This window comes from Hypanus sabinus, chromosome 30 (assembly GCF_030144855.1).
Source record: "Hypanus sabinus isolate sHypSab1 chromosome 30, sHypSab1.hap1, whole genome shotgun sequence".
In the NCBI taxonomy this organism is placed as follows: Eukaryota; Metazoa; Chordata; class Chondrichthyes; order Myliobatiformes; family Dasyatidae; genus Hypanus; species Hypanus sabinus.
The window spans coordinates 33,372,445-33,390,229 of record NC_082735.1 but is presented as its reverse complement, the minus strand read 5'-3'; the positions used below and the strand labels follow the sequence as shown (position 1 = coordinate 33,390,229).

Below are 17,785 nucleotides of genomic sequence, written 5' to 3'. Positions count from 1 at the left end.
TCAGGTTGAGAACCTCCATGTGGACTCTAACTTTCTGAATTCTTGTTCTCCTTCCTTCCATGAGAAAGGCCAAGAGGATCATAGGGGTCTCCCTACCATCTATCAGGGACATTTATCAGGAGTGCTGTGTTTGCAGGGCCCTTAGTATTATTAAGGATCCCAGCATCCTCTCTGACTTTCTACCATCAAGCAGGAGACTCCATTGCATAAAGACAAGAACGGTTGGGATGGGAAACCATTTCTTCCCTCAGGCTTCTGAATTCCCTTCTATATCACATTTGATGTGTCAACAGATAATTTGTACTGTATCTCATAATGTTTAATGTATGCACTTTATCTGTGCATAATTCAACTGTAGATTTAATTCTTCCTTTGCTATGTTATTGTGTTATGTGTACTACTGTACTTTACTCCCTGGTTCGGAGAAACGTTGTCTCGTTTGACAGTATACATGTATATAAACAGGACAATAAACAGGACTTTTAACCACATTCCCAACTCCCCTGATGTCAAAGTGTCCCTTAATCCTGCAGGTTTAACTCAGACCACTTCCCAAGGTTAATCTCCGATGAGGTAATGTGTCCCAGACAAATGTTATCCTCAAGGAATATTGTTTGACAGGAAGAGAGCCTGATTTTTGAAAGATACAGCGATAATAGAGCAAACTTCATGACAGAATGTTTGGAGGACAATTAGAGGTGGCACAAGAAATACTTGCTTTCACGCAAGTCCGCAGCTTGTGAACATGAACTTGCTTCCCCTAAACTCCACTCCCCTTCCTCCCTCCTTTAACTCCCCCCACACCCCCAGTTTCCTCTGTAATGACAGATTTCTTTTTCATCAGCTTACAGTCTATCTGCAGACTAAATGGGGGAGGTGACAGCATCTCTCGTGGGTGGGGAGGTAGATGTTTTCGGGGCGAAGAAAAGTGAAAAAAAACCCCATATAACCAATACATTGGATGGCCTCTTTAAACTGTTTACCACGCAGTCGTTGGCAGTCCGAACCAGAGAAAACTAATAATAGGGAGCCCAATCTGTTACCGTATTATTTATAAATGGCGCCTGTTCGCCCTTCAATACTATAACATCACATGTTAAATGCACATTTTGTTTTTCACATGTAATATCCATGTGCGGCTTTTGTATTGCGATAATGCTCAACCAACATTTCCCGATCTAGCTTCCTTACAGTGGCACCCGAAGAATTATCCTTGAAATGATTTCGTCACTTTCTTTTCAAAGTGTTTGAGAAGGATACAGATTTAAAAGGCGCTTCCTAAATGTTTTCCGACTGATTGTACTGCGGCAGGGCTCTGGACAAATACCATTGATGAAAACATGCGTTGAACGTCTCGGAGCGTAATTTCCAAAGGTTAAAAATGTAGACTTCGGTACAGCAACAATAAAAGTGACGTTAAACCAGTTTATTGCTTTGGAATCTCTCGGTGTGATTTTATTAGACGTGAAGAATACGATTGGATAAGAAGACAAAATATTGCCATGAATTTTGGTTGTATCTTTTCCGCAGCCTTTAATGCCCACGTGATCCTCGGCGCGAGTGCCCGCATTTTTTTCACCTCCCGGGGCTTGGGCTTAATGTCGTCACTTCCGGAGCCGTTGGACCCCGCCTCTGCTGACCGAGTACGGGCAAGCGCCGTTAGCGGGCTGTGGTGTCTGCCGGTGAGTCTCGGCCACTTGGTCAGTCAGTTCTTGGGCTTGAAGCTCGGGGTTGTTTTGCTGCGAGTCGCGGGGGCGGGGTGAGCGCTGTGCCTTTAGTGAGGGAGGGTGGGCTGTAGCCCTGTTGCAGGCCACACGCCGCGCCTCGGCCTGTGCACCCGGTAATCCGGCTTCACGTTGGCGTTGCTTGATGCCTTTCACGCTCGTTGTTCGGGAGCCGATTCGCAGTCTCTGGAGAGCTGCCGGTTCTTGAATGTTAGTACCACAGGAGAGGAGCATTGTCTTTTGTTATGGTTGAATTAAGAGGGTACTAATACACCTTTCGGAAAGTAGCTTGCCACACTGGAGCGGATGTTGTTAGTTTATTTTGTTTCCTTATGAAGCTCGCTTTCAGATTCCCCGCGCAGTTATAGTGTGTGTGAAACGAAGTTAAATAGGTTCATGATGATTTTGGCTTTGTTTTCTAAACAGAAGGTTGAAATTTTAAAATAAATGCAGGGAATACTCGGTAAGAGAGCATCGTCCATTATTTTTGTAATAGCCTTTTCTGTTCTTCTATGCTTTCTGATGCGAAAGGATGATGTAGTGCTACACTAAAATGACCCTAAGTTATGAGCCTGTATCTGGACTGTATTGAATCTACGGGCTTCTGTCTTGACTAATACCACAAAGTGCTTCCTAAGTCCTCACACTGTCCACAAGTTTATAGTTTGCTGCTTTTTCTGTTAATTTGGAAAGATTATGTGTGTGAGGGCTGTTGATACGATGAGGGTATATTGTGCTTTACTCTGGCGTGATTCTGAAGCACACACAAAGTTGCCTTCTCTTCTTGGACCCTGCTATCTCATTGGAGAATAGGCCTCCCGTCTCCGTTGTCCAAAGTCGATGGTATGGTTGGAATTCAGTGTTTCTGTAATCCATTGCATCCACTCTACAGGGGACTGGCCTATACAGCTTCACCAGAGTCCTGTTGTTTCCACCCCTCATGATGCAGACGGAGGGTTGGACTCAGAGCTGCACTGACAAAATACTGATAATAAAAATAAAGCACTGTATGTATTTTTTAGCAGAGTGGACTTGTTTATTGTGGTTTAAGGTCACAGGACTTTACACGATAAAAATCAACTCTTATCTTGGCTCTTTTTTTTAAACTGCTTTCAGCTGGCTAGTTTTCTTGGTCCTGTTTTCCCACATCCACTGAGATCTGTATTACAGCCATAACTTTATTTATTGGGCATTAACTGAAGATTGACTGGCGTACTTCCATTACAGTTCTGAGATGTTCGTGTGGGAAAGACAGATTCATTCATAGTTGGGGCTAAGTATGCTCATTGGGTTGTTTCTGCTATTGAAGCAGGGGTTTGACGTACTCATCCTTAAAGTAAAATTAGCACAATTTGGGCAGTCCCTAGCGAAAATTTGAGGTCAGTGGTGATGTTGCATAATTTTCAAGGAGTCTTTTGATTTGGAGGCAAGTAACTGTAATTAGGCTAGGGTTAAATTGTGTTGCTGGGTGGCACAGCTCAAAGGGCAGGAAGGGCCTATTCCATGTATCTCAATAAATAAATAAAGTAGATGACTGTTCATTTATTGTGTGAATTGCAGTCCAACCTTTTGACCAACTCAGTGATTTACATGTAATATATAAAACTGTATAAAGTATACTTTGATAATGTACTTTGACTTCTACATACAGTGGTTTTGTAACTTATCAATAGGGCTGTGGAAGGAAACTAGAGCACCTGGAAGAAACCCTGGTAGCCGTAAGGAGAATATTAATCCCACACTAACAATATTTGTGACCAAAATCAAATTCATGGTGCTGGAGCTGTGGACCAGCAGCATTAATTGCTCTGCCTCTATGCCACCATACCACTTATATTAAACCTTTTATTCCATCCATGATGTCATATTTGATCATGTGATGATAAATAAGAATCTTCTGCATGCCTATTTCCAATTTGCTGAAATAGATTGTGACCCTCATTCAGATCATTTGCTGAAACATTTATCCAGACCTCTTTGTTACCTCAACATTTAAGTAGTGTGGATGGTACGGGCATGGAGGCAGTTTAAATAGTTCGGTATGGACAAGATGGGTTGAAGGGCCTGCTGTGTTGTGTACCTGTTGGGGTTGTGTGTGTGTATAATTACTGGAGGTAATTACAAAACTCAAGTTTTGTTTCAATGTACAAAAATCCTCTTATATAAGAGTGTTTATGATTTGATGATTATTTTCTTCCTATTACGATTTTTTTCCCTGACCGACAATCATTAGATTTGCTATTCACCAATTTTGGTTTTTAGTAATATTTGAATTTCATTTCTCCAGCATCATAATATGTTCAGTTTCTAACTCTGGAATCTCACCTTCCTTAAACAATCTAACTGCATTAAATGCTCCTTTAAAAATTGAACTCGATGATCAAGTTTTTCTTTTGTTACTTATTATTTTCTTGTGGTTTGGTGTCAAATGTTATTTAAAACCCTTCTGTGCAGAGGCTTGGCATATATTGACTGAAGATGTTGTGTCGCAAGGGTTATATGAATTTCATTTTAAAAATTGCTGCTTGCACTAACAACTTATTCAGTTTTGCATTTGTAATCTACGATGCACATGTTTTTCATTCCTAAAGTTATTTTGTCATTTTTTTTCTTTCTATTGGACCTTGTTTATTGGGAACTGTCTGTGAAAGTGTGCCTTTGATTTGCATGGTATGTTTGTGATTTTGCTTAGTTTGGGATTTTTCTATTTTAATTTTTTTTTTAAATAGTGGAATATAAATATTTTTCTAGTTTCTGCTGTATCTCTTGTTGCACTAGTATGAAGAGTAACTGAAGCTTTACTTTTTAGTAGATTTCCAGAATTTCATCATGGCTCGTGGACAGCAGAAGATCCAGGCCCAGCAGAAGAATGCCAAGAGACAAGCTGAAAAGAAGAAAGGGGGATCTGATCAGAAGGCAGCAGCAAAGGCAGCACTTGTGCACACATGTCCAGTCTGCAAGGTAGGGAAGAACAGGTTCACAAAACGATTTAAGTTGTGCTTAAAATGTCTTTGAGAGGAACATAACTGCAGTAACCCTCCTGATGAAGGGTTTCAGCCCGAAACGTCATCACTACCTCCTCCCATAGATGCTGTCTGGCCTGCTGAGTTCTGCCAGCGTTTTGTGTTTGTATTTAATAACTGCAGTACTCATGGTTTTGTGTTGAAATTATGATGAGTTTTGATTTTAAAATAAAGTTGCCTGACTAATTTCAAGAGTGTAAGCTTAATAAAAACCAACCTGATTAATTGGTTATATTCACAAATTGCACAAGTGAGTCTAGCCTTTGCCTCTTAATTAGTGGTGTTACCCCTTGTCAAGTCTCCCATGTAATTGTTCTGCTAAAGACCACAGCTGCACCAGCCAAATAATGTGGCTGTAAGATCAGATTGGAGACTGGGTATGCTATGATGAATGCCTCTTCTCTTCACACCCTAGAGCAAGGGTTTTCAACTTGGGACCCCTACCATTAACTGAGGCGTCCATGGACCCCAAGTTGGGAACCCTGTCTTAGAATCTTTCCACCATCCATGATGATGTAGTTGGTGCTAATGATGACCAATCCATTGCAATAAATGTTTATGCCCTTGGCTACAAGCAGTAAGTGGTTGCAGCGTGTTCATCTACCTCCCAAATCTGTGACATCTGCAAAAAGGATAAGGGCATTCACTGCATGTTCCTGGCCAAGTTGCACTCCATCCAAACTTGTAAAGGCATTGTTGTTCTTCTGTCATTACCATTTACTCACCTTCTGCCACCTTTGTTGCTCAATAAAATTGGCTGATATGATCTAACTCTATATGTCGTATTTTAACTCATTTCTATTCGTACCTTTGCTTACTATTTTTCAATTTAGAATTAACATTATTGAATTGTAAAGAGATGAATCATCCAACTACATCTCAATGGTTTTCCCAAGAATAGCCCAGCTTTGTTTAGTTTTAGTTCTGTTTAGTTTACTTTGTTTTTGATTTTTCAATTTGGGGTTTTTTCCATCTTTTTATTTCCTTGTATCTTGTCTATATTAAGAGTTTGGGAGGTCAATTATGTTGGTGTTACCTAGAGTTTCTACTCACATGTTAATTGCCAACAATGTACTCCCACTCCCTTTGTACTATTATGACTGCTATGTATTTGTCTTTGAAAAATTCAATAAAAAGATTGAGAAAGAAAGATTAACATTTGATATGAGAATCTCCAACTATCTTTCAATATAAGTACTGGATTCTGGTTAATTGGGCCATCAGTTAATAAGCTGCTGCCATGATTTGGGACAACTAAAGAATAACAACTATGCTGTTTAATTGGGCTGGGAGACTGTTGTCGGACAGTTTCTAGCTAACGTCAGACGAGTGCACTTGTGTGGCCATTAGATCCTGCACTGTGCTTAAGTAGGATCAGTTATGCATGCTTGTATTCAAAAAGAATTGATTTTTCTCACTGGTTGATGAGAAATGAGCAGTAAGAAATGAGAAATCAGATCTGTTTTGCTCACTGCGATTTCAAGTTTTGAGGGTTGGAGATGCCAGAAACAGCCAGGAGTAAAATCGAAACAATTTCAGTACTTTAAGTTAGGAACTGCAAAGAATTTGAAGGTATCAATAATCATCTGGAATGTTATAATGAAAAAAAGATTTGGAGATTGCAATTGTCAATAACATTGTATGAATGCAGTCCATTGTCTAGGTGTCTGCGCTGATTTTGTTCATTTACAGTCATTCAAAACAACGGCAGAGTGCACTGCATTATTCCTGTCAATAACTATTAGAACTAATAGTTTTATAGTACTGTAATAGTATTGATGGTGTTCTAACTTGTTCTGTATTTCATTCAAATACATAATGTGTTACTCAGTTAAATGGTAGTTTCTTTTTTAAACTTTTTAACTATTCCATGAAACTTCAGCTAATTGGGCCAAAATATACTGGTCCCAATGTGTTCTAATTAACCGGAATCCATTGTACTTAACTTCTGAAAGGGTTCTGCTATAATGTTTCCTAGTCTGAGATGTATGGCGCTATTTTCCCTATCAACATCAGTTATCATATTTTACATTTAAATTGGCCTCTTGAACCCAAGGGGATAACTTCACTTGTCTCACTGAAATGTTCCCACAACCTATGGATTCACTTTCAAGGACTCCATCTCTTTTTGATATTTATTGCTCATTGATTATTATTTCTTTTAGTATTCACACAGTGTCTTTTGCACACTGGTTGAACGCCCAATTGGTGCAATCTTTCATTGATTCTATTATGTTTAGTCTATTAAGGATTTATTGAGTATTGTCAAAAAAAATCTCATGGTTTATATAACACACACAAAATCCTGGTGGAACACAGCAGGCCAGGCAGCATCTATAAGGAGAAGCACTGTCGACATTTCGGGCCGAGACCCTTTGTCAGGACTAACTGAAAGGAGAGATACTAAGAGATTTGAAAGTAGTGGGGGGAGGGGGAAATGCAAAATGATAGGAGAAGACCGGAGGGAGTGGGATGAAGCTAAGAGCTGGAAAGGTGATTGGCAAAAGTGATACAGAGCTGGAGAAGGGAAAGGATCATGGGACAGGAGGCCTTGGGAGAAAGAAAGGGGGGGGGGGGGAAGCACCAGAGGGAGATGGAGAACAGGCAGAGTGATGGGCAGAGAGAGAGAAAAAAACAACTACTAAATATGTCAGGGGTGGGGTAAGAAGGGGAGGAGGGGCATTAACGGAAATTAGAGAAGACAATGTTCATACCATCAAGTTGGAGGCTACCTAGCCGGTATATGAGGTGTTGTTCCTCCAACATGAGTTTGGATTCATTTTGACAGTATAGGAGGCCATGGATAGACATATCAGAATGGGAATGGGACGTGGAATTAAAATGTGTGGCCACTGGGAGATCCTGCTTTCTCTGGTGGACCGAGCATAGGTGTTCAGCAAAACGGTCTCCCAGTCTGTGTTGGGTCTCGCCAATATATAAAAGGCCACACCAGGAGCACTGGACGCAGTATGCCACACCAGCCGACTCACAGGTGAACTGTCACCTCACCTGGAAGGACTGTCTGGAGCCCTGAATGGTGGTGAGGGAGGAAGTGTAAGGGCAGGTGTAGCACTTGTTCCGTTTACAAGGATGTGTCATAAGGGGGTCGGTGGGAAGGGATCGGGGGACGAGTGGATGAGGGAGTTGCGTAGGGAGCGATCCCTGTGGAAAGCAGAAGGGGGGGGGAGGGAAAGATGTGCTGGGTAGTGTGATCCCGTTGGAGGTGGCGGAAGTTACGGAGAATTATACGTTGGACCTGGGGGCTGGTGGGGTGGTAGGTGAGGACAAGGGGAACCCTATCCTGAGTGAGATGGCGGGCAGATGGGGTGAGGGCAGATGTGTGGGAAATGGGAGAGATGCGTTTGAGAGCAGAGTTGATGGTGGAAGAAGGGAAGCCCCTTAATTTCTCTAATTTCCATTAATGCCCCCCTCCCCTTCTTATCCCATCCCTGACATATTTAGTTGTTTTTCTCTCTCTCTCTGCCCATCACTCTGCCTGTCCACCTCCCTCTGGTGCTTCCCCCCCTTCTTTCTCCCGAGGCCTCCCGTCCCATGATCCTTTCCCTTCTCCAGCTCTGTATCACTTTTGCCAATCACCTTTCCAGCTCTTAGCTTCATCCCACCCCCTCTGGTCTTATACCATTTCGCATTTCCCCTCTCCCCACTACTTTCAAATCTCTTAGTATCTCACCTTTCAGTTAGTCCTGATGAAGGGTCTTGGCCCGAAACGTTGACAGTGCTTCTCCTTCTAGGTGCTGCCTGGCCTGCTGTGTTCCACCAGCATTTTGTGTGCGTTGTTTGAATTTCCAGCATCTGCAGATTTCCTCGTGGTTTATATAGTGATTTTATGTGCTTTTATAATTTACTTTGAACTTTTAATTAGTTTTGAACTATAATTTTAATGCATTTATAATTTAGTCTGAATCTGTAATTTCATTTGAATGTGTTGCACTTCTTCCAAGGTCAATGAGATATGGTAAACATAGCTACGACACGATATTTCAAATGTGGCCTTATCAAGAGTATGTGTAACTGTAGCATTTTGTTGGACTTCAGTTTTACTGGACATTGAGATAATTGAATTACATAGTATTTACTGTCTATTTTCTGTTTTTTTTTCCCAGACACAGATGCCAGATCCTAAAACCTTCAAACAGCATTTTGAGAGTAAACATCCCAAGTCTCCTTTGCCCCCTGAGCTGGTAGATGTACAGGCATAAATAAAAGCACAACTTGGATATGGGTGAGAAGTTTTTCCAAAGTTACTCTAAGAAGAAGGAATCTGTCTGGCATTTTGGTTTCAGAATGCCTGAGATTACTCATTATGAGGAGGCAGCACAATGATTAATTTATTGCAGTTTTCAGGGGTTTGCATTAATAATCTGGTGACAGAAGTCATAAACCAAATTTGGAAGATGGAGAATCTTATTTCATTATGTGCTAATAAGTCTTTGCTAATTTTGCATAATTAGATGAAGTTCTTCCAAGAATTTGTGCAATTGAATTGTTTTCGGTCATAAAATTGAGACATGAATCTGTTTATTTGGGTTAATTGGTTCTGATATTGAACCCATGTTTTAGTACAGATTTTAATATTGATCTAAAACAAATAGATTAAACCTGTGAACTGCTTTAAAATTTCTTACTTTAAAACTTTAGAAATCAGCTGTCATCTTACATTTTATCAATCTATGATTGTGTTGTTTGAATCTCCTTCTATGCAACCTGATTAGGGTGCTGAAGGTGACTTTCTCCCAAGCACATCCTGTTAATACATCACAAAACCACGTGAATACATTCCTCCAATAGGAAGTGGTCAGCTATACAATTTGTCACCAGACTAAAAAAATTTAGCACAAGTCTGCACAAGCCAGTTTTCATCGTTTATAAACAGGGTGCCCAGAATCAGCAACAATTAAGCATCTTTCAATAAAGCTGAGAATCTTGTCACCCAAATCCCATGGGATGTTTTGAAACTGGTGTGGTGACAATGCGGATAGAGTAACTGGCCAGGGATTGCATCTGATCTCCTGTGCTAACTGTAGAATTTATTGTTTTCCCTGAGTTGCGTGGCTTTCCCCAACTCCTGCAGTTCCTTCCCACATCACAAAGACATGCTAAATGCCTACTGTAAATCTCCCCTTGTATAATTGGTTGGTGGGAGATCCATGAGAGGGTGAGGGTGGTTAAATTTACCAATGGACAAATATGTAAGAATAACTGCAGGAGCATAAATTGGGAGAATGGGATTGCTCCAATCTGGGAATAAATACTCTTCTAACAGTTTTAGATAGAAAAGCTTGTGCTTAGAAATCAGGGATACTGACTGACCTGTTCATTTTAAACGTAGTTTTCAGATAATATCTCAATGACAAATACAACTTTTCACCCAGGGACAACTTACTGAAGTACAGCTTGCCAGACTTGTTTTGATCTTAGGCTTGCTACTTAATGTCCTGCACTATATGGATTAAAGAGCCACACCACTAAAAGTAGTGTTCAAATGCTATTCCAGTTCTAGAATAATTGAATTTCTAATGAAATAATCCATTTTGAGATGCAATCATTTTAATGCTTTCAACCATCTGTACTCGTCTCAACATTCAAACTGAGACCATGTTGTCCTTCTGGAAGAGGATTTTATTTGAAATGTGATCATTCAATACCAGAGTACCAGCCTTTGGCAATGTGTTGCTTTTGGAAAGCTAGCTAACAGGCCTAGGGTAATGGGAAGGTTGCCCTTTCATTGGTTGAGTTTAAGAATAATTATTCATTTTAAAAAATGACTTCTGAACAATCTGTTTCTTTAGACTTTATTGGTTCTAGTATTGTGTTACTATAAAAATGTTTTGAATCAAAGTTTTGTATTATTCATGTCTACACTTGTTTTTATTTCTACTTCCTTTCTGTAAGTGGGATATTCTAATTGATTTGGACGACTAGTAGTATCTGAAGAATAGCTTAATATTCAGCGTGTTTTTAATGTGACAAGTTTTGAAAAGTTACATTGTGCTTGTTTTCAGACTTGGATTTTTGCTGACACGGTGCACTGAAACCTACTACATAAGGCCTGGAAAAGATGAAGAGCATTTGATTCTTCAAACTTTTCAATTTCTACTTACTACTGAACTTTGATATATTTAATCTTTTCATGTTTTGGGACAAGGAAACATTGAAGATTTTTTTTTGTTTGGGCATTACAAAGGTGCCAATTCTTCAAGTGGGCTAAGTGGGAAAAGTGGTACAGATCTTGTGATAGATTAGTACTAATATTGTTTCTTCACTACTTTTAAGCACTGGCATCATTGTGATATTAGTACTGCTGGAGTCTGTTACAAATATACGGGAGTTTGATTCTGTGGCTTAAAGCTGTCGTGGTTTATGTGAGAACCACTTTGGATACCATATTCCTAGATTATGACTAAAAATTTCTTGACCTCCCTGAGTGCAGCTCAGTCAGCCATATTAGCATATGTATTCTTTGTTCAGCTTGTCTTCAGTACCTTCTTTGTAGAAGGGATGTTGCAATATATTAAAAATTGTATCCCTGTTGCAAACAGTAAGTTGTGATCAATCCATAAAAATAATCGGGTTTATCGCACTGGATGTTTCCAAGTGATTGCAGGACAATTTATTCTTTTGATCTCCCTTTCTAATTTTAAGCATTTACTGTTCTGTTTGATTTCCCAAAAATATCTTTTGATCAGCTCCATGAATCAATAGATTCCCCACACCTATTTATCATACAGATGTTGGATACTTTTGAAGGAACACAGTCTCTTGAAACTTGCGTGCTTATTCAGAGCTTTACAGATAGTTTTGTAGCTATAATTTTTGGAATTAGTTTGATAATTAATCTATTAACTAGTTATAATTTCATGAATGAAATTTTAAGGGATTCCTCTATATAGAGATAAACCAATTATCGCTGACTGAAATTCCTGTTTCAAACTACAATATTTAAGATTGCAATAGCTTTTATTTCACCCAGAATCTTGCCTAATCATACATGCAGTATTTTGTGATTTATCTGGAGCTCAATGTGATTTCAATAAATATCAAAAGCACATTTTCTTCTAAAATGTCTCAGAATTCCTTTATTTTAATGTTTAAATGTTATTTGTGGCTATGCTAGACTCATTGTATTGTTTATCACATGCAGCCCTTGATCATGGTCTTAATAGTTTTTCTGTATTAAACTAAACTTCTACTCTGAGCTGCAGTATAGCATTTGAGTCTCATATAATTGCTTTGATTGGAAATATTGGGTATACTAAGGACATTGAAACGAAAGCGTATTTCCATTGATAATTACGTGCTGTGAATTCAGTAGTCTTTAAAGATTGTAATTTTTGATCAATGTCTTGAATTGCAGCTAATAAGAAATGAAATATTTTTCCAGATTTGGTCACTGTCTTAAGTTGCAGCTATTAAGAAATGAAATATTTTTTCAGAACACTATTAATACATTCAACACAACTAATACGGCAGGTTCAGTGCAAGAACTCCAGGTCAGACGAGTTATAAAACAAATTGGGTAAAAAGATTGCCCTGTAACCATACAGACTGAAATTACAGTTAGAGGTTTTTTTTTTTATCTTTTCTGCTGGTGTTTGCATTCAAATCATTATTATCAATTCTGTCTTGGTCAAAACTGGCCTTCAATATGGTATCTGATCATCCAATTTTCAAAAACCACTAGAAGTTTAGCCACAATTGCTTGTACCTATTGAGGGTTTTTAAAAGCCCAGTGGAAGGGTCTCTGCTTGAAATGTCAATTGCTTATTCATTTCCATAGATGCTGCCTAACCTGATTCTTCCAGCATTTTATGTTGCTTTGGATTTCCGCCACCTGCAGACTTCCTCGTCTTTATAATGTGTTAGATATGTTACTGAAATTCTAAACTATATTTTTGACAACAGTGTTGGAGGAAGTCAGCAGGTCAAGGTAGCATCTACGGAAATGGAAAAAAATAAGTTGACATTTCAGGCCAAAATCCTTCAGGACTGGAAAGAAGGTGGAAAGATGCCAGAATAAGGAGGGTGGGGGGGGGGTGGGTGGAGGCAAAGGATGATAAACTAGAAGATGATAGATTGAAACCAGGTAGTTTGGGAATAGGGATTAGTTAAGCTGTGAGGATGAGTTAAAAATCAGTGGGAAAGGTAAAGGACTGGAGAAGGAGGAATCAGAAAAGTGGACTGAAGAGTAGGCAGGTAAGAAGAAGTAAGAGGCCAGAGTGGGGGATTGAAGTTGGAAGGGGTAGGGGAAAGAAATGACTGCAAATCGGAGACATTGATTTCATGCCATCAGGTTGGAGGCTACTTAGATGGAATGAGATATTGTTTCTCCAACCTGAGATTGGCCTCATCATGGCAGAAGAGGAAGCACTCCTGCCTCTTCTCTCCCATCTTATTTTCTGTTTTCTTTTCTCCTCCTCCCTTTCCAGTCCTGGTGAAAGGCCTGACCCAAAACACTGACTGTTTTTCAATTTTCCAATTGCACTTTTCAAAATGTACCTTTTTGAATAATATTATTCCATTTCCTTAAATGCCAAATGCTTAACAAAAATTTGTTTCATCTTGCTGAGTTTTGACAAAATGCACTGTTGCCTTTTGCCTGCATTCCTTGTTTCAGACAGTGGTTTACTTTCACAATAAAAGGAAATGTATTCCCTGAAAAAGTCTTCTAAGTGATCAGTTGGACTGCGATGTTAGGAACAGCTAGCTGCTTCTTTATTAAACTTAATACCGTTTATTCGTTTGAAAATGTGTAAATCACTCTCAAATTAAAGTACAAGATATCACAGGATTCCTTAGATTCTAGAAGTACAGAATGATGAGAATAATTAAAATTATGGAGTGACTTTATTTAGTTCTTGAAATTTTGTGCTCTCGGCTATGAAAGTCTAGATCTTCAAATTTAATGCCATAATACAGGTAATCACAGCCCCAATAGTTTATCACAAAAGAAATGTCATTATGGGCAGTTAGTCTATTTGAATGCATTTTTTAATTGACTGAAGTATTGTTGACATATCTTAAAGCTTAAGTATCACTAAGTTCTTTTCTAATTAAATTTATTGAAGGATGTGATTTGAAAATACAAGACACTTGGATGTACTGAATCCAACAACAAATGAAGTCATTCGTGTTAAGAGGGCTCTTTCAATGTGATTTTATTTGTCAGAACTTGTGAAGGACCTTATCACAAGATATGAGCAACTGACAGCTGTCACTTATAAAGATAAGTGGCCATCCTTCAACTTTTCTTCCAATTCGCCATACCTTCCACACCACAACTAGTATCAATTGTATTCACTGGATTCTACAATTCAATTTCTGCCTTGATTATACTCAATAACTGAGCATTCTTTACATTTAATCACGTATGTAATAAGTTTAGAGCTACAGTTACAAGATAAATCAATTTAATTCTATCTTACTGATTTTTTAAATGTTATTAACTGAAATATTCACAAAACCCATTATTTATGCATCAGCATTTAGTTCTTTTCCAAGACTTTAAGATAGTATATAATTGTACTGCATATACAGGCTTCCAGTAATTGATCCATTATTAATTGAAATGTCTGAAGTCAAAGCCAAATGAATGCTGAGTAATGCTTAAATTCTGGTAGGATCTGCAGAACCTCAAATGATCAATTTTGAATTAAAGTAAATTCTTGTAGCACTTTCTGTATTTCATCTCTCCTCACCATGTCTAGGTGAGGCGAGGGCCTCCTTCAGATAGAGTTGACCATGGATATTGCGTCCTAGCTGTCTGGATGCACAAGCCTGGACAGTACAATATGGAGAGCAAGCTCTCCCGCTCCATGCATCTGATGAACCGAAGGAAGGGCAGAGACTGATTAAAATCTGGTATCAGCGGTGTTGCAAGAGTTGCTAGTCAACAGTCAATTCAATGTAGGACCGCCTTGGGACTCCAGCTCCAGATTTTTCCTTGAGTTTACTCCTGGAGCCTTCCTCATGAAATTCTCTTCCAAACTAATTTTCAAAATAATTTAAAGTTCTAGCATTTTGGTACTAAAGTTTCAAGAGCTAGGAATGTATTGGAATTTGCATATGAATGTGACATTGATTTAAATGTGTGAGTGTATGTATCTGAATTTATAAGTTGGAAACAAGGGCAAGTGGAGAAACTTGCAAGTCATGCTGAAGCTCTGAACAATTCTAAATTTAAACCAAACCCAGAGTTGATTTATTATCAAAGTGTGTATGTCACCTTGAGATTCAATTTCTTGCAGCCATGCATGGGAAAATAATGAAATACAATGGAATTTATGAAAAACTGTAACTGACAATGTGCAAAAGACAAATGGTGCAAACAATGAACATTGCTATTATATCTGCTTCTATCACTTCCACTGGCAGCATATTGCTTGCTAGATAGATACTCATAATTGTAATACCAGTGTAAATGTTCAGTAGGTCAGGCATTCTATGAAGAGTTCAGAAGGGTCTTCAACCTGAAATGTTAACTGTTTCTCTTCCCACAGCTGCCTGACCTCATTTCCACTTAAAAATTATTTATATTTGATATAATGGGTCTGTATAAATTTATCATCCAAATTATTAGTTTTATGGCCTTTTGGAAAACAGCCTGCTGGACTATCCATTATTAGTTATGAAAGTAAATGATGCTCTCTTCCTCCTTGATGGCACCAGCAAGGTACTGCAGCCTCAGGGCTCACACCTCCAGGTTCATGATCAGTTCAACCATCTCCTCGACCATCAGGCTCTTCATTTCCCCACATCATTGAAATGCTACCACAACCAATGGACTTATTTCAAGAACTCTATCTCATGTTGTCAATATTGTTTATGTATTATTATTTATGTTTGCACAGTTTGCTGCAGACTGATTGAATGCCCTAGTTGGGCAGTCTTTCATGGATTCTGTTAGTTATTCTATAGATTTGAGAATACCCACTAGAAAATGAATCTCAGGGTTAAAGTGGTGATGAATATGTGCTCTGATAATATATTTACTTTGAATTTTGTATTTTCAAGATTAAAACCAAAATGACCAAAGACATTTTTTAATTGAATGTAACAATGTTTTAAACTGATCTCTTGAGTTATAAGCAAGAGGAGAAAGTTTTGAATGCACTTTTGGGAATAATATGACATGTGCAAAACAATGATGCAAAGGTTCAGTCTAAAATAATGTAAAATGATGTTATTAACAGAATAACCTTCCAGCTTTATACAAGTCAGGATTAGTGTATGGTTCAGTTGAAAAGCTTCAAGTCCCTTAGTGTCAATATCTCAGAGGACTTTATTCTGAACCCAGCATATAGGTGCAATGATGAAGGCATGTCTCTGTCTCTGCTTTCTTAGATGTTTGAGTTCTGATGTGTCATAGGAAACTAACAAACTTCTAAAGTTGTATAGTGAAAAGATTGGTTGCATCATTACCTTGTAAGGAAACTCCAATGCTCAGAATCAAGTTTATTATCACTGGCATGTGGCATGAAATTTGTTAACTTAGCAGCAGTTCAATGTAAAACATGATCTAGCAGAGAAAAAATAATATAATAAAACAATAAACAAGTAAATCAATTATGTATTGAATAGGTTTTAAAAATGTGGGGGAAAAAACAAATACATACTGTATATTTTTTTAAAAAATGAGTTAGTGTCCAAAGCTTCAATGTCCATTTAGGAATCGGATAGCAGAGAGGAAGAGGCTGTTCCTGAATCACTGAGTGTGCCTTCAGGCTTCTGTACCTCCTACTTGATGGTAACAGTGAGAAAAGGGCATGCTCTGGGTGTTGGAGATCCTTAATAATGGATGCTGCCTTTCTGAGACACTGCTCCCTCAAGATGTCCTGGGTACTTTGTAGGCTAGTGCCCAAGATAGGGCTGACTAGATTTACAACGTTCAGTTTCTTTCAGTCCTGTGCAGTAGCCCCTCCATACCAGACAGTGATGCAGCCTGTCAGAATGCTCTCCATGGTACAAATACAGAAGTTTGAGTGTATTGACATGCCAAATCTCTTCAAACTCCTAATATGGAGGTTAGAGAAAGTGGATGGATCAAGTTTTAAAACAGGAACAGCTTTCTCCACCACTGAGGGCATCAAAAGATAGTGTCTCAGATATGCAAGGAACCCCATCATTATACAGGAATTATCCAAGCCTGAAGGCCCACATCTCAAAAAGGTTCAACAGCTTCTTCCCCATACTGCCAGCAAGTTCTTGAATTGACCTGAAATATCTTACTACTAACTTAGACTATATAGGTTTTTGTCTCTATCATGCACCAGTATCGTTTATTTTGTTTAATTTGCACGTTATGTATAATTTGCACAAGTTATGTATAATCTTTTTTCTCAGCAATATTATTGTTTATTTAAATCATGAAAACATAGTACAAAGGAGGTTTATGCAGTACTTAACAAATATAACAATTCACATCTATGAAAGATGCACCTTTAGTACAAATAATCTGTTATTTATTTCACTCCTGATGAAGGGTTTGGGCCCGAAACGTTGTTATTACCTCCTCCCATAGATGCTGTCTGGCCTGCTGAGTTCTACCAGCATTTCAGGTTTTTATTTAATCTGTTAAGTTTGTTAAATTGCTTTCATTGTATTGTGCTGCTACTATCAAAAGCTCTCTATGACAAGAGACTTAAAACCAGCTGTTTGGTTGTGGTGCGCCTGATTTTGTTCCGTTCAGGTCGCATTCTGTTGTAATCTTCAATCATCTCTTGACAGCAAAAAATGAATAATGAATAGAGGGAGGACCTGGTCTGCCTGAATACCACCCACTGCCCCTTTCCCCTTCTGCTGGTTATGGTAGAAAATGTTTGCAAGAATTGGCTGAAACCTTGTTCAGCCTTTCCTCACATTAACTGCGATAGGTAGAGCCTCGCCCCACGACGTTTTGCCATGTCGGACTCGTACGCAAAACATCGAGCTACTCTGTCAGAACATCGAAGGCACAAAATCACGACCGACTAGGATGAGTCAGGTCAGTGCTTTGCAGACCTGGTCACTTGTGACGTCATC

General features: G+C 38.8%; 1 protein-coding gene across 4 annotated transcripts; it reads left to right on the top strand.

The window, feature by feature from the left end:
* The first annotated feature begins 1,530 nt into the window (after positions 1–1,530).
* Positions 1,531–11,829, top strand: zgc:91910 (Zinc finger protein 706-like). Of its 4 annotated transcripts, XM_059954637.1 has the most exons (5): positions 1,606–1,682; positions 3,398–3,442; positions 4,534–4,685; positions 8,872–8,990; positions 10,771–11,829. In XM_059954637.1, exons 3-4 carry the CDS (start codon positions 4,554–4,556, stop codon positions 8,965–8,967), a joined length of 228 nt encoding a protein of 75 aa, XP_059810620.1. In that variant the 5' UTR covers positions 1,606–1,682; positions 3,398–3,442; positions 4,534–4,553; the 3' UTR covers positions 8,968–8,990; positions 10,771–11,829. The 4 variants fall into 4 exon arrangements, with proteins under 4 accessions (XP_059810619.1, XP_059810622.1, XP_059810620.1 ...); XM_059954636.1 differs by lacking the exon at positions 3,398–3,442 and having other exon boundaries at positions 1,531–1,682; XM_059954639.1 differs by lacking the exon at positions 3,398–3,442 and having other exon boundaries at positions 1,536–1,682; positions 4,537–4,685.
* Positions 11,830–17,785: the final 5,956 nt, after the last annotated feature.

Excerpts from the sequence above, each read along its gene's own strand:
- zgc:91910 (XM_059954636.1), top strand. The coding sequence starts at position 4,554 with ATGGCTCGTGGACAGCAGAAGATCCAGGCCCAGCAGAAGAATGCCAAG. Across the intron at positions 4,686-8,871 it reads ACACATGTCCAGTCTGCAAG|ACACAGATGCCAGATCCTAA; the intron begins GTAGGGAAGAAC and ends TTTTTTTCCCAG.